At 54.4% G+C, this 13,834-nt stretch overlaps 4 protein-coding genes across 4 annotated transcripts; 3 read left to right on the top strand and 1 right to left on the bottom strand.

Moving 5' to 3' along the window:
* Positions 1–281: 281 nt before the first annotated feature.
* Positions 282–2,520, bottom strand: L226DRAFT_480266 (BING4CT-domain-containing protein). The gene is made up of 6 exons (XM_067676872.1): positions 2,000–2,520; positions 1,844–1,948; positions 1,642–1,792; positions 1,193–1,591; positions 550–1,134; positions 282–490 (listed from the first exon to the last, which is right to left on the bottom strand). The coding sequence occupies exons 1-6, from the start codon at positions 2,458–2,460 to the stop codon at positions 368–370; spliced, it is 1,824 nt and encodes a 607-aa protein (XP_067539981.1). The 5' UTR covers positions 2,461–2,520; the 3' UTR covers positions 282–367.
* Positions 2,521–2,698: 178 nt separating this feature from the next.
* L226DRAFT_543431 (uncharacterized protein) lies at positions 2,699–3,821 on the top strand (the record flags this gene model as incomplete). The annotated part of the gene is made up of 4 exons (XM_067682200.1): positions 2,699–2,775; positions 2,854–3,240; positions 3,296–3,389; positions 3,462–3,821. The coding sequence occupies 4 exons, from the start codon at positions 2,699–2,701 to the stop codon at positions 3,819–3,821; spliced, it is 918 nt and encodes a 305-aa protein (XP_067539982.1).
* A 181-nt stretch (positions 3,822–4,002) lies between these two features.
* L226DRAFT_480270 (uncharacterized protein) lies at positions 4,003–9,086 on the top strand. The gene is made up of 18 exons (XM_067676873.1): positions 4,003–4,401; positions 4,455–4,495; positions 4,552–4,602; positions 4,652–4,750; positions 4,807–4,985; positions 5,048–5,065; positions 5,121–5,209; positions 5,262–5,601; positions 5,652–5,731; positions 5,783–6,391; positions 6,442–6,865; positions 6,931–7,549; positions 7,601–7,680; positions 7,730–7,993; positions 8,044–8,308; positions 8,371–8,555; positions 8,610–8,726; positions 8,778–9,086. Exons 1-18 carry the CDS (start codon positions 4,228–4,230, stop codon positions 8,948–8,950), a joined length of 3,807 nt encoding a protein of 1,268 aa, XP_067539983.1. The 5' UTR covers positions 4,003–4,227; the 3' UTR covers positions 8,951–9,086.
* A 133-nt stretch (positions 9,087–9,219) lies between these two features.
* On the top strand, positions 9,220–13,444 carry L226DRAFT_543433 (Dna2-domain-containing protein; the record flags this gene model as incomplete). The annotated part of the gene is made up of 10 exons (XM_067682201.1): positions 9,220–9,549; positions 9,627–9,731; positions 9,785–9,869; positions 9,924–10,357; positions 10,407–11,000; positions 11,050–11,979; positions 12,031–12,156; positions 12,397–12,683; positions 12,736–13,033; positions 13,085–13,444. The coding sequence occupies 10 exons, from the start codon at positions 9,220–9,222 to the stop codon at positions 13,442–13,444; spliced, it is 3,549 nt and encodes a 1,182-aa protein (XP_067539984.1).
* Positions 13,445–13,834: the final 390 nt, after the last annotated feature.

A 13,834-nucleotide genomic window follows, 5' to 3' on the forward strand; every position in this document is an offset into this window, starting at 1 on the left:
ACAGTATGCACTCGCCTGGATGGTACTGCGACGCTAGTATATTTCGGAGTGAATGAGCCACCGCAAGGACGCCCTGGGTAAGACATGGTGTGTTGGATGTTGGACTGGCCTGAAGGACGTACATCGCTGCAATATATACACATATCTACTGCTAAAGCGGACGGAACACGTTGGTGGACGTTGAGCTACTCGGCGGTCCAAGCGAAGGTGGATCGTTGTCAAAGCGATACCGACTCACCTACATTTCCAACCTTGACATGAGGTAGCAATGCGCACAATATGTGTGGGAAGGAGCCCGGGGCTCCGCTGTCAATGATAAAGTAGTAAAGCGAAGGGTACATCGTAACACAGTATAGGTGGCCTAAGCCTAGCTTGGACGCTTGAAACGGTCTAAAGCGGAAGGCTTGTGCGGCTGCTCTGCGCCGCTCGCGATCGCTTGGGCCTTACGCCGCTGTTCTCTCTCTTTCTCGAGCTTCGCCCGGACGGCAACCTAGATGATCGAACGTCAACAAAGCGTTCGACGCTTCGGCATTGGATATGTGGGCTTACCGCACGAGGGTCAATGACATTCTTGCGCTGCTTCCGGAGGTACCGCTTCAAGCTCTTGTTCTTCCCGCGCATCTTCTTCTTCTCCTTGTCCGCTTTTGTGAGGGGCCTCTTCTTCTGGCCATCATCGTCCTCGTCGTTGCCCACAGCGTCGTTGTCGCCATCTTCCGTTTCGTCCGCCCTGCCGGACACGCGTAGCCGTTCGTGTCGCGGCAACCGCGCGTACGGGATGTCGTGGGAACTGTTCACAGCGGTGGTGAGCTTGGGAGTGGGCGCGAGGGAGCCGATGAAGTCTGGGTCAAGCGTAATGGCGTCTGGCTGGACTTTGTCGAGGAGATTCTTGACTTCACGTTCACGTCGGGCCTTCTTGTTCTCGAAGGGATCTGCCTCTGAGCTGTCGAAGTTAGGCTCGCCTGATCCAGGGACGAGGATGCCGGACACGCCGGCAGAGTGACCGATCGTCAAGATATCTTGGAAGGGGCAGAATCTTAGGGAGGTGAGTGGGCGGTGCGGAATAGGGTGAGTGAGGTACAGTGGTGGGGGGACGACTGCGGCAAACGGGGTCTGGATCGATGGCTTGGTGTAGACCTGCATCATATAGTTGGTGTAAGAGTTGTACACAACAGCTTCAGCGAACTATACGCACATTGACACTGCCGCCAGTGGCTACACCGAGGGCACCCTTCTGACTCCAATCGAGGATGGCATTTCCGCCTCTTGAGTTCCAAGTTCGTACAGCGCCCTTCCAGTTGCGACAGTCCCATACTTTCACGGTACCATCTTCACCTGCCGTCGCCATATACCTGCCACCAGTGCTGGGGTCAACGGACACACTTGCGACCGGACCTAAGTGTGCAAGCAGGCGAACAGCAGGATGAGGAAGGTTCGGGGTCCAGAGCGTGACGGTGCCGTTCTGGTGGCCAAGGTGTATCACAGCATTGTGCGGGTTCTGACACATCGTATGGCATGCCCCGAGTTTCGTCCGATGTTCGACGACAAGCTGGCCTGTCGATGTATCTTGGTACTTCAAGTATCCGGCATTTCCCTGACACTACAATCAGAGAAAGACGGGAGGCGGGTTGGAGAGATACGCACCACGCTGACCAAAAGCCAATGGTAGGGGAGGAACTCGAGCCTTGTGGGCTCAATGTGCGACTTGAGCTTGTGCAGCTCAACGCCGTCGCGGTCATAAATGAATACATACTTCTTTTGCGCGACGGCAAAATGTGAGTGGTCCTGCAGAAATCTAGGTCATGGGTCACAGCCTATCCTTTTAGATGGATGGGAGGGAACTCACGTTATGTCGCGACATGTCTCGCCCAACTGCAACTCAGTGTGGAGGGTACCGGCCTGCCAGTCGAAAGTTGCGACGTGACCCTTCTTCCCGACTACAGCAAGATGCCTAGTGCGCAGTCAATTCCTCGTAAAGTGTCTCCGAGCACACTTGACGTACCGTCCATTCCGAGTGTACCGCGTCCGGTACGGCCCACCGTCAAGCTTCCACTCTTGTCGCCCTTGCGCAGCCTGTTGCCCCGCGGCCCCCATAATCTCATCCTGCCCAACCCTCCACGTCTTCTCTAGCTCTCCCTCAACTTCCATGAGACCAGCATCTTCGGTGAGCAGCAACTCCGCGTCCTTCACTAGCTTCTTCGCGCGCGCGTTCTGAGTCGACTGGCGGGTGAGTTGCGTGCGCAACTTTTTGTTGTGTATGTGATTGTACTTCTTGGCATCTTCTGGTGGCGGAGATGACGGCCTTAGTGACCGAGGAAGGGCGGTGTGTTGTGAGACAGAGGTCGTGGTAGGGTTGTGGGAGGGCTTCTTCGAGGGGCCTGCCTTTGGACGCGCATCATGCGCGGTCTTCCGCTTCTTGAACAGAGGCTTTATGGCGTCCGCTTTTGCTACGAGCGCGTCCATGATGGAAATGAGAGCGAGGATGCAGACCAAGAAGAAGAAGGAGGAGGGAGAGCGCAGAACACTGGGCGCCTCTCAAAATTGTGATCTATAGACGCCCTTTTGTATGAGCCGACGCGCTTGCGGCTTGAACTTGAACGTTATCTTCCGTCACTGGCAGTCCTCGACCAGCGTATCATCTTGAAACAGAATCTATGCACAAATCTACATAGCTGTGAACTGCTCAAGTACCACATCGAATATGAAGAGGCCTGCACTCGTTGAATACTCCAGTTCCGACGAAGAAGCTCCTAATCCTTGTTCTACCGCGGCCGCCGAGTGCCCACAACCCCCGCCCAAAAAGAGGCAAGGAAGTTCTTATCCTGTGAAGCTCAGACCCTGATCTTTGCAATCCAGGAAGCTCCCATCTCTATCTGCACATCTTCTTCCACATGCACCTGTGGACAACCCTGCGCTACATCAGGGCAGACGACGTACCACACCACACGTCGAAGGCCAGTTCGCCGCCTACGTGTATGTTCCTGTCGTCATCACCAAGAACTCTAAGTTGTTCGAACTATTGTCTCGCATGATCTCTGCTGCACAACAGTCGGTTCCGACCCTCCACCCGATTGGACTCACCGAAGCCGATATTGCCAGCCCGGACGGAGAAGGTCCTTCAAGTGTGTCCGACGTCGATGATGTTGAATTCCATATATCACTGACACGTCCAACGTACCTCCGCGCTCACCAGCGAGAGGAGTTCAAGCGAGCTATACGCACTGCCGCTAGAACGAGAGTGAAGTTCGTACTTGTTAACTGATCTCGTCTATGTAAAACTGACTGAATTGCTCGACAGGTTTCCTGCGTCTCTTTCGACAGTATCCGAACTGACGAATGATGAGCGCACACGCACCTTTCTAACGCTTGAAGTCGGCGCGGGCCATGAGAGTGTATGTTCTCGTCGCCCATCGCCTCGTATGTCCGTCGATCACTGAATTGCCAACTTACTTTTCATTCATCAGTTCAAAGAGCTGTCAGACAGCTTGACGCCGGCGCTGCGTTCCATCCGTCAGAAGGAGTTCTACGAGCAACCGCGCTTTCACATCTCTATTGCATGGGCTCTCTTAGACGGCTCTCGCGATTCTGCTCCTGCTCCTACCTCGGAGCCCCTTCCGTCCCCCGCAGAGGCATCAACCCCCCCGCTTGTGTCTTCAGGCGATATCTTTCGGACGATCCCGTCATTCCCTCCCTCCCTCGTACCGCAGCTGCAGACGGAATTTGGTCGTGAGCTTGTGTCGCCTATGGTGGGTACCTTTGAGGCAGAGGAGGTTTGCGTGCGGATTGGCAAGGACGTTGGGAAGTGGAAGTTGTCCGTGGTTTAGAATATTGATTCAGTATTATGAAGGAGTCGATATACCTGTTTTGCATGCGGTTCCTGCCCTTCGTCTGTTGATCTCAAGCAAGTATTGAGTACAGTATTCTGAATCTCATTGAGGGGTGGATCATGTGTAAGCGCTGGGGGTTCGCGCGCCGGTTCCAGTTTCGCGCCTCTGTGCGCTCTCACCAGGCACTCACTGTCAGACTTCTCTTGACCCTCACCGTTCTCTGCTCGGGTACCCACTAACGTCGGCTGCTGTACCACCTGCTCTCGACCGGATCAAGAGGTCTCTTGCGCTCTCGCTTGACGACTGGCCACAGATCAGACTGGCCAAGTGACCTCCCGCCCCTTACGCAAGACTGCCGTCAATTGTTTCGCAACAGAGACGACAGACGTAACGGTGAAATGTGATGGAAGAGCGAGGGCGATATAACATGCGGTCTGGCTCGTTCTTGGGGATGCCTGCGTCCGACGCAACAATCCGACCAGACGTCGCGGGACCTCCTTCCCCGGAGGACGGTGGGAGCTTCAAGTGGGACGCGGAAATAGACATGAGGAATTTCATGGGTGACGCGGTTGGGAATGTGCGTACTTGTTATGTTGCGTACCTTCTATTGTGCTGACGCGCCGTGTACAGATGAGTATCAGTCCCGATAATGAGAGTCTGGTCCTTGCTGCGTATGTCTGGTTGTTAGTGGTCGTAATTCCGTTCAACCAATATATAACGTCTGCAGCCGTCAAGGGTTGTTCATCATGGGACTCGATGATCCTTTCCGTCAACCACGGTACGTTCCTCGACCCTCATTCGGGCGCGTCCCTCAGACGTCCAGACAGTTTCATCCCGCAAGGAGGCACCTGGGACGTCGCGGACGTTCAGTGGAATCCGCACCTTTCCCATAGCGAGTACATTGTCTCTACCTCAAGTGAGAAGCTGTAAGTCAGTTCCTTCAATGGTTAGTTGTCGCCCCGAGTTGATCTTAGGGGGTCAGTCTCATTTGGAACCTTCTACTCGGCGGGCGAACTGCTATTGAACACGTCCTCCGGTCCCACTACCGCGCCATCACCGACATCAACTGGCACACCATTGAACCTGATATAGTCATCAGCACGGGCATTGACTCTTGGCAATGGGCATGGGACCTCCGTACGGTCCAGAAGCCAATCATGGGTGAGACGCGACGCCAACGTTCATGCTGTTCTCAATACCTGTTAACCATATGACATACTCAGGACTGTGTGCATTTGGCCGTGAGTGACTGGCAACTGCCTTAGTGACTCTATGCTGACAGCTTGGATACTTCAGCCAGTGGAACCCAGGTCAAGTGGAATCGTGTAGACGGCAACATTCTTGCCTCCTCGCACTCTAACGAAGTCTTGATCTGGGATCGACGTGTGAGGCGTCTTGCCTTGTCTGCTACATTCAGTTCACTCACAATTGCTGAAGAAAGGGTCGTTGCCTATTCAACGTATCAGGGCCCATGGCGCGAAGATTTATGGGATCGACTGGGCGCACGATAGGCGCAATGAGCTCGTTACTTGTTCTCTGGACAAGACGATTAAGGTTTGGGACATCCAGGCTACGACGCCCACCACGGTCATCAACACTACGTATCCCGTCTGGCGCGCTCGGGACCTTCCATTTGGTCAAGGAGTGCTCAGCCTGCCTCAGAGGGGCGAGACTGCGCTGGAGATGTATGCCTACGAAGATCCTACCTCTCCGATTGAGAAGTTTGTGGGTCATGACGACGTCGTGAAAGAGTTCGTATGGCGGAGAGGCGGTGAAGGTCGGTGGCCTATATACTGTCGCAATGCTAACACTCAATCGCGATTGCAGCAAACAACGAGTACCAGCTGATTACGTGGTCTAAAGACAAGACTGTGCGCTTCTGGCCTGTCGACACCGATGTTATTGAGGTTCGTCTCCCGTCTCTGTGTTTACACGAAGAGAATTGACAATCTATGTAGAAAGCAGGGGTGACCCCCACCCGTACGGTGACAATGGTGCCACGTCGCAGAGACGCTAAGTCCTACCGTAATGGGTCAGAAGGCCATGATCGTCCGCCTACTCTTTCAGCACCTATCAATAATCGCAGTATACTTGCTGGAGTCAGGGCTCCGCCGAATAAACGTCCATTACGATTCACACCTCGCGAATCAGCTGGACCAAAGAAGGCTGCTCAGAATCTTGGTGGAGACGACCATGGCATACCGCGCTCCAAACCCATTCCAGCTCCAGCATTGGCATCGAGCGTCATGAGTCGTGGACCGTTTGCCGGTGGACGTTCGGCGGCGCCAATGTCACCTTACCAGTGGATATCGAATGTCAAGATGGGAGGACGTCGCGAGGGCAGCGCGGAGACCGGAAGCGGAGGCGATAGCGGGAATGCATCCAGAATCAGGTCACAGTCGCGGCCGGCATCATCACTGGATCCATTCACGTCCCAAACGTACTCTCGGACTCGTGACAGAAGCTTGAGTCTTGATCGAGCCGAAGACGATCTCATACCCACCTTGCAGGAGGAGATCACAAATGTCGTCAAAGTGCTAAACTCGCCGAAGCTAAAACTTGAGAAGGTGGGTGGCTCGAGCAGTGTGCAATTCCTTACTTATTGTCCACACTACAGGCTGATTTCGGTGGCAAAAAGCGAACATGTACGTTCGGGCTGCAAGGCCCGTGGGGAGAGTCGACATCGGTCTTTCTGAGGATCACGTTCGCCTTCCCTCGCGAGTATCCAGAAGCACCGCCACCCCTTGGAACTCCAACCGTTGACCTGGAGCGGAGCCCGTTGATATCGATGAAGCAGCGCGCGTTCATCCTGCGCAGAATTCGTGATATCCGAGAGAAGGAGCGTCCATGCCTAGAGAAGTGCCTGAGGTTCTTGCTTTATGGGGACCAACAGGAAGATAACGGACGTCGCGCAGCACTTGACTCGGAGTCGTCCTCTGAAGACGAGGCACCTGCGCGACGAGATCCTGCCTCGTCGGTGTTGAGGGGTGACAAGAATTTAGCCGAACCGCGGACTTCGCAAGGAGTGTTCAGTACGAATGGTGCGTTGCCTATTGACCTCAGACCTCATAGTTCAAGCTCAGATCATGACCTCAATGTGAACTAGGTCAACTTGTTTGCTTCTTCAGAGCGCCGCCGCGAATTGTACGCAACCCGCTCCGTGAGATCTCCATGTCGCCTTCGATCGCTTCCCGTGGACCGGATGCCAGTGCTCCCCGACTGTTCCAGTCTCCAGGTCTGCTCTCCGATGCGGTGAAGCGTCTAAGTTCCGCAGCACAAGATCAGCAGCCGCAATCGGTGGAGCGGAAGCGAGGCGATGATACGAGTAACGGGAACAACGTCCTACGCATCATGGACAACCTCTTCACGTTCTCGCAACCTGCTCATTCACAGCCGTCCAAGCCGCGCCGTGTATCAGACAACTCGGGGCAGGTTGGGGATGCCTATGCTTTGCTGTCGTCAAGACGGAGCAGCGTTTATATCAAGAGTACCGAGGGTATTCTCGGGATCCCTTGTACGGAGGCTGCTGTTCGCTATGTCTTACAGGGACGGGACTTCGCAGACGTATGCAAGACGAACGCAAGCGTAGCCCGATTGCTAGGTCGCAGTGATCATGAGCGGGTGTTCAGGATGCTGAATGTGCTCTCGAGCAAGAGATATGACCAGAATGTCTTACTCGTTCACGGAGGCGTTGATCCGTTGCTGGCCGCCTTAGCCACACGATTGTGAGCCTGTGACGATGCTGGAAAAACTGACTTGTGTTGACGTCTCGGTAGGTATGAGGAGCTGCTAGGAGAGAAGGACATCCAGATGCTCATATTTCTCTCCGTTCTGCTGCTCAAGACGTTTCCTCGTGGTATGTTCTCCTTTGTCAACCAGCGTAAACATGCACTCATCTGATATAGCAGAGAATGACCCGTCGCGAGGACATCGTGATCTGTCCTCTGCGTCTCCATCTCCTGGACTGGTTGCTTCACGGAAAATCAGCATAGAGTACTTCGATCCTCGCCGGCCACGGAACCGGCAGAGTAGTCCGTTCTCTCCGCCGATGTCCACCCCCCCTACACCCTCTCATACCCCTGGTGGCCATGCAGGGGCAATGAACTCGCCGTCATCAAAGGGCTCTTGGTCTAGTTTGTTAAACACCAACATGCGTCAACTCGTCTCTGGTATGTCCGTTCCCGTCTTCACAAATGGATTTCCTTACCTGGGCGTCCAGGTGTCAGGACAAGTACAGAAGGGGCGAAACAAGCAAGTTCCGCGGGTAGTCGTCGTGCGATCATTCACCGTGATCCTGCTCGGCAATCGTCAAACTCACCGCTCGCCAAGGCATCGTGGGAGGCGAATGAAACCCTGGATGGAACAGTGCCTCCGCTCAGCTCCAAGCGTCGACCTACCTTCTCGCATGTGGTATCTGGGAAGTCAGCTCTATCGGAAAAAAGGCAGATCATGTTCCATCGCTCGGCGGACCCTCGAAACATGCCGTACGTCTTTTGCGGTCTACAGAGGTCAGATATCAGGTGTTGAACGATCGTTCCTGTTCTAGGCCATTCTTGTCGCCGCAGATGCGAGCGCAGCTCATGTGCCACATACTAGCCTATGCAGAAATGCTTCTCGCGTGGCATCTTCCAGAGAAGCGCGGTGAGCTCCTGAAAATGGTGGAAGATGACATTCAGAGCCTCGATCCAGAGCCCACAATCGAGAACGAGACTCTCTACGCTGCACAGATAGGTAAGTAGCCCAAGTTGCATTCTGTGTCTGGTTCGACCCTTGACGCCTTCACAGGGGTATTGCAACCGTGCGGTTACTGCAACCATCCGGGCGACCCGAGCATTTCAAGGTGTGAAGAGTGTCACAATCGACGGCCCGTTCGCTGCGCTGTCTGTCGTCTGACCATCAAGGGTACGTCTTAACACGGTTGGCAGAATACCAGACGCTAACCCTTCCCCACAGGGCTATACCATGTCTGCTCGAAATGTTTGCATGTTTCCCACTTGAAGTGTTGGAGAGAACGAGAAGACCCATCTTGCGCGTGCGGCTGTGGTTGCGCTTGTGCCTTGCCTGTCCATGACCCGCTCGCCAATGGGATGGTTATGGTATCGCCCATCATACCCGCGTCTAGATGATGATAGATCGCGTATGCTTCTCGTTCTTCGCATTATCTTCTTACTTGTAGTATTGTATATTACTGTAGTTTGCGTTGTACCAACACCGTTAATACTTGCCCCCGGGTCGTGCGGGGTGAGACTGTGACGTAGGAGTAGACGCGATTGTGGCGTAGTCACGTGAGTACGTCCATAGCGAATAACACGGACAAAGAACGCGCTCGCGTCGTTGACGGCGGCGAACGAGGCGCTCGCGAGTTATTTACCACCACCACACACAGTCCGCAACCATGCCTCCGATAGCACGTACGGAGGATGAAGAAAGCAACTTCCTCGATGATCTCTTTTCAGAACTCGACAGTGCGGCACCGGTTGCAAAGCATGCGTCTCCTCCACGTAAACGCGTCGCTCCCGCCCTGCCACGTACACCTGTACGCGCCATGAAGACCAAAATATCTCCGCGGAAGACGCCACATGGGTCTGCGATAAAGGCGAAGACGTCCGAACTGGTTATTTGCTCTGCTGTTCCAGAAGATCTCGACGCGCTCATGGAAGGCGTGGAAGATTGGGACTGGGACGACATGAACTCCGATTTCATGACCCCTCACAAGAGTAGTCCCGTGAAGCCCAAGGTAGGGCCATTGACATTATATGACTTAGGCGATATACTCACACTCACGTTTGTCGGCCATCTCAGCGATCCAGATACGCTGTCTCCACGGCCAGGTCTCCTGCCTCCACTGCCACTCGATGCTTAGTCAAGGCAGTCAAGGAGCAATATGTGAAATCGAGGATAGAAAAGGTACGCATGGTGCCAATTAACACTGTTTGTGCGTTGTTGACAGATGTCCACAGGTCCTTGATGTGAAAGTACAGCCAACCAACGAGCTGCGTCGTATCATCCTGCGTGATGATTGGTGTCATGCAGATGTGCGCACAGGTGAGCGAGTCCAATGTGGAATCAAATCAAGTCGCTCAAACATCTTGCATACAGGCGATGTCGTCAATGCTGTCGGAGAATGGGAACTGCCTCCGGAGCCCTCCTCTGACTCCGTTCCCACAATCTCTATCTCTTCGAAGCATAACTTCCTCATCCATCACCCCGACATTCTCCTCACTGCAACCTCCCTATCGAATGCGTCACAATGCTCTCGGAAACCTCTGCTAGCCAGTTTGGTTCGCTCTTCCTCGGATGTGACGCCATCTCTCATTTGGGGCAACATGCTACATGAAGTTATGCAAACCTGCCTGAGCGTTGCTCGTTGGGACGAGCGATTCGTAGACAAGAAGATCGCCGAGGTTACGCAGCGTGGCCTCGGCGAGCTGCTGAGGATTGACATGGGCGTCGACCAAGCAATTACCGAAGTCAAAGCGAGAGCAAAGGGTCTCAAAGCATTCGCAGACAAGTACATCGCACAGACCCCAAAGGCATGTCACGTATCCACGTATATCTGTTCTTGCTGACCTGAGTACGTAGCCCGAGGCATTATTGACCAATACACGGGCTGGTCGCGGCGAATCATCACTTCTCGCGATCTCACAGATTTACGATATCGAAGAGGATATTTGGTCTCCCACTTATGGCTTGAAGGGGAAGATTGACGCCTCCGTTGAAGCTGTCGTAACCGAGATTGACGACAGTAGCACCCCATTCACTCGAGTTGCCCCAAAGGTCCAGACAAGTGCATCGCCCATGCCATTCGAGATTAAAACGGGACGGTCCGTTGCTGGTATGGAGCATCGTGCCCAGACTATGCTCTATACATTGCTAATGGGGGAACGCTATGGTACCGAGATACCGAGCGGTCTTCTGTATTATACGCAGAGCGAAGAGGTCGTGCGTGTACCCGCCGCGAGGAACGAGCTTAGGGCGCTCCTTGTAGCGAGGAACGCCATGGCTGGACATATGATGAGTAGGCTCAGAGCCAAGGGTGCTGTATCGTCCTCCGAGGGTGATGCAGAAGGTGTTCAGAATGTCGCCGATCTGGAGTCCTTCCTTCCCCCCACCATCGACGACAATCGGACTTGCGGCAAGTGCTTCGCCCTTGATACCTGCATGCTCTACCGGAAGGTACGCGCCCCTTTTCGTCACTGCATCTTGCCCGTAATTCATGTCGTAGGCTGTCGAGGGCGTCGAAGACACGACATCCGACATTGCGGACATCTATGAATTGAAGACGGGCCATCTAACCCTCGTGCAAGCTGCTTTCTTCAAGAAGTGGGAGGCCCTCATCTCCTTGGAGGAGAAGGACATCATTCGCTTCCGGAAAGAGTTATGGACGATGTCCGCCGATGAACGCGAGAGCAAGGGGAGATGCTTCAGTAACATGCTTCTCGATATGTCCTACCAACCACCGGTAGCCATGAAGCCGACGACACAGAAGGAGGGCAAGATCCATCAGTCGACTTACCGCTTCGTAAAGGCGCATACCGGTGGAATCTCACTTCTCAATGGTCATATGGTCGCAGGCGACGCTGTTGTGGTCTCTGTCGAACCCGGGCTCCTTGCGCTTGCACGCGGCTTCATCCTCGAGCTCAACCCCGATTCCGTCGTCCTTGGCGTCGACCATGAACTCGACGAAGGTATGATCGCCGACCGGCTGTACAGCAGGCAAGAGACCTTCACAGGCAACATCGTCTTTCGCATTGACAAGGACGAACTGTTCGGCGGTATGGCGCGCATTCGCGACAATCTCGCGCAGCTGTTCTATGCTGGCACAGACTCAAGGCGCCTCGAGCAGGTTGTGGATCTCGTGAGGCCGCGATTCCTGGGTGTCACGGCGATCGCAGAGACGTCAGTTGCCCTCGAGAACCTCAACAAGGATCAACGGCGGGCTGTTCAGACAGTGCTGCGTGCCCAGGACTACGCTCTCATCTTGGGCATGCCTGGAACGGGGAAGACCACTGTGATTGCCGCACTCATCAAGGAGCTCGTGCATGCAGGGAAGACGGTGCTTCTATCGTCATATACGCACTCGGCGGTCGATACCATCCTTCTCAAGCTAGATAGTGCCGACTTCGACATCCTGAGGTTAGGAAACCTCGACAAGGTTCGCTTTCCGATCTCTCATGGATACCAAGACTTTCTGACAATCGTGCAGATACATCCTGCAGTGCAGAAGTACACTTTAGCTGCTCGCCCGCTTGCCCAGAATATCGAGCAGCTGGAGAACCAGGTGATGACGCCTCCGGTTGTCGCTACTACCTGCTTGTCGGTCGACCAGTGGGTAATGATATTCCTATCAGCCGCCCACATATTGATCATATCTGCAACAGTCCTGTGTTTTCGAGACGGACGTTCGACTACTGCATTGTGGATGAGGCGTCGCAGATTACCTTGCCCACGTGCCTCGGCCCTCTGCGTTTCGCGGACAAGTTCATACTTGTCGGTGACCACTTCCAGTTGCCTCCATTGGTACGTCGACTGCTACACGGTCAGGAGACGATTGTTCTGATAGGCCCCGCAGGTCAGGAACAAGGCTGCGCGCAAGGGCGGTTTGGAGGTCTCTCTTTTCCGCCGGTTATCGGACGCCCACCCTGAAGCCGTTGTCGACCTCACGCATCAATACCGCATGAACGCCGATATTATGCTTCTGTCGAACAAGCTCATTTACAGTGACAGGCTGCAGTGCGGCTCGGACGCCGTCGCTGCAAGGAGCTTGAAACTTCCGAACGAGACGTTTTTGACGTCGTTGCACGCACGATCACAATGCCGGAAGCTTGACTGTTGGTTAAGCAAGCTGATGGACGAAAGGTGAGCTTCCACGCTTGCGTGATCATGACGTATCTCAACGGTGTTCTCGCAGCTGCAAGGCCGTCTTCGTTGATACTGACAAGGTACCCGCACGTGACTCGCGGGTGGGCGACCTCGTCGAAAACCAGATGGAAGCGCGTCTGGTATACCAGGTCACGGAGTGTCTCGTGGGATGCGGCGTTCAAGAGCAGCAGATCGGCGTCATCTCTCTCTATCGGCAGCAGCTGAAGCTGCTCTCGCATCTGCTGCAAGACAGGAAGGGCCTGGAGTTCCTCACCGCGGACCGCAGTCAAGGTCGTGACAAGGACTGCATCATCATCTCCCTCGTCCGGTCCAATAGTGATGGTCTGGTACGTCCTTTTCTCCGTCTTCCCCCAGATTCTGTGTTGACACTATGGAAGATCGGTGAACTCGTGAAAGACTGGCGCCGCATGAACGTCTCCTTCACCCGTGCGCGCTCGAAATTGATCATCATCGGCTCGCGGAAGACACTTCAGGCTGCCCCTCTGCTCAAGGAATTCTTTGAGCTCATGGAGAGCAAGGGTTGGATTCTTGTTCTACCGCCCAACGCCCACCTCATGCACGAGCTGGGCGGGGCTACCCCGAGGAAGCGGTCTGCAGCGGATATGGCTTCGGATGTCTTCGGTGCGAAGGAGGGAGAGGTAGAGATGGCGAAACGTAGCAAGAACGTTTCAGCCACTGAGGACAGCGTCCTCAGAGGGCGACCGTTGTTGAGAGACGTTGTCAACGATCACAAGTGATTTGTATTTGTTCGTTTCCCATAAGGCAACATTCACCTCGTGCGTGACAGAGCTCATGAATTGGAGGTTGACGGATACGGCGCACTGCTACCAGGGTTGAGTTGAAGGCAATTGCGGTTCTAGCGTCGCTGACATCCTCAGCTTGACCTTATCGTCGATTCCTGAGGGGCTCTTTTCTCGCCTGCTAGAGCGTTGCCGCTGGAATTAATCAGGAGTACTAAATGGGAGCCACCATCACCACCTCACCATGTTCCCGTCGTCGCTTGTTCTGTGTGCAATCATATCGAACTTCGTTCGGCGATGGACTCAGACAGGGGGAGAGGGAGCGGGCCGGGTGAGTGTGTTACTCGCTGCAGACAATGTGCTTGAAGTCACCATACCACCGTACAA

Source organism: Lentinus tigrinus, assembly GCF_003813185.1.
Source record: "Lentinus tigrinus ALCF2SS1-7 unplaced genomic scaffold L226scaffold_4, whole genome shotgun sequence".
Lineage (NCBI taxonomy): Eukaryota > Fungi > Basidiomycota > Agaricomycetes > Polyporales > Polyporaceae > Lentinus > Lentinus tigrinus.

Excerpts from the sequence above, each read along its gene's own strand:
- L226DRAFT_480266 (XM_067676872.1), bottom strand. The coding sequence starts at position 2,460 with ATGGACGCGCTCGTAGCAAAAGCGGACGCCATAAAGCCTCTGTTCAAG. Across the intron at positions 1,793-1,843 it reads GAGACATGTCGCGACATAAC|ATTTCTGCAGGACCACTCAC; the intron begins GTGAGTTCCCTC and ends CCCATGACCTAG. Across the intron at positions 491-549 it reads ATGTCATTGACCCTCGTGCG|GTTGCCGTCCGGGCGAAGCT; the intron begins GTAAGCCCACAT and ends TCGATCATCTAG.
- L226DRAFT_480270 (XM_067676873.1), top strand. The coding sequence starts at position 4,228 with ATGGAAGAGCGAGGGCGATATAACATGCGGTCTGGCTCGTTCTTGGGG. Across the intron at positions 4,402-4,454 it reads TGGGTGACGCGGTTGGGAAT|ATGAGTATCAGTCCCGATAA; the intron begins GTGCGTACTTGT and ends CGCCGTGTACAG. Across the intron at positions 6,392-6,441 it reads CGAAGCTAAAACTTGAGAAG|GCTGATTTCGGTGGCAAAAA; the intron begins GTGGGTGGCTCG and ends TCCACACTACAG.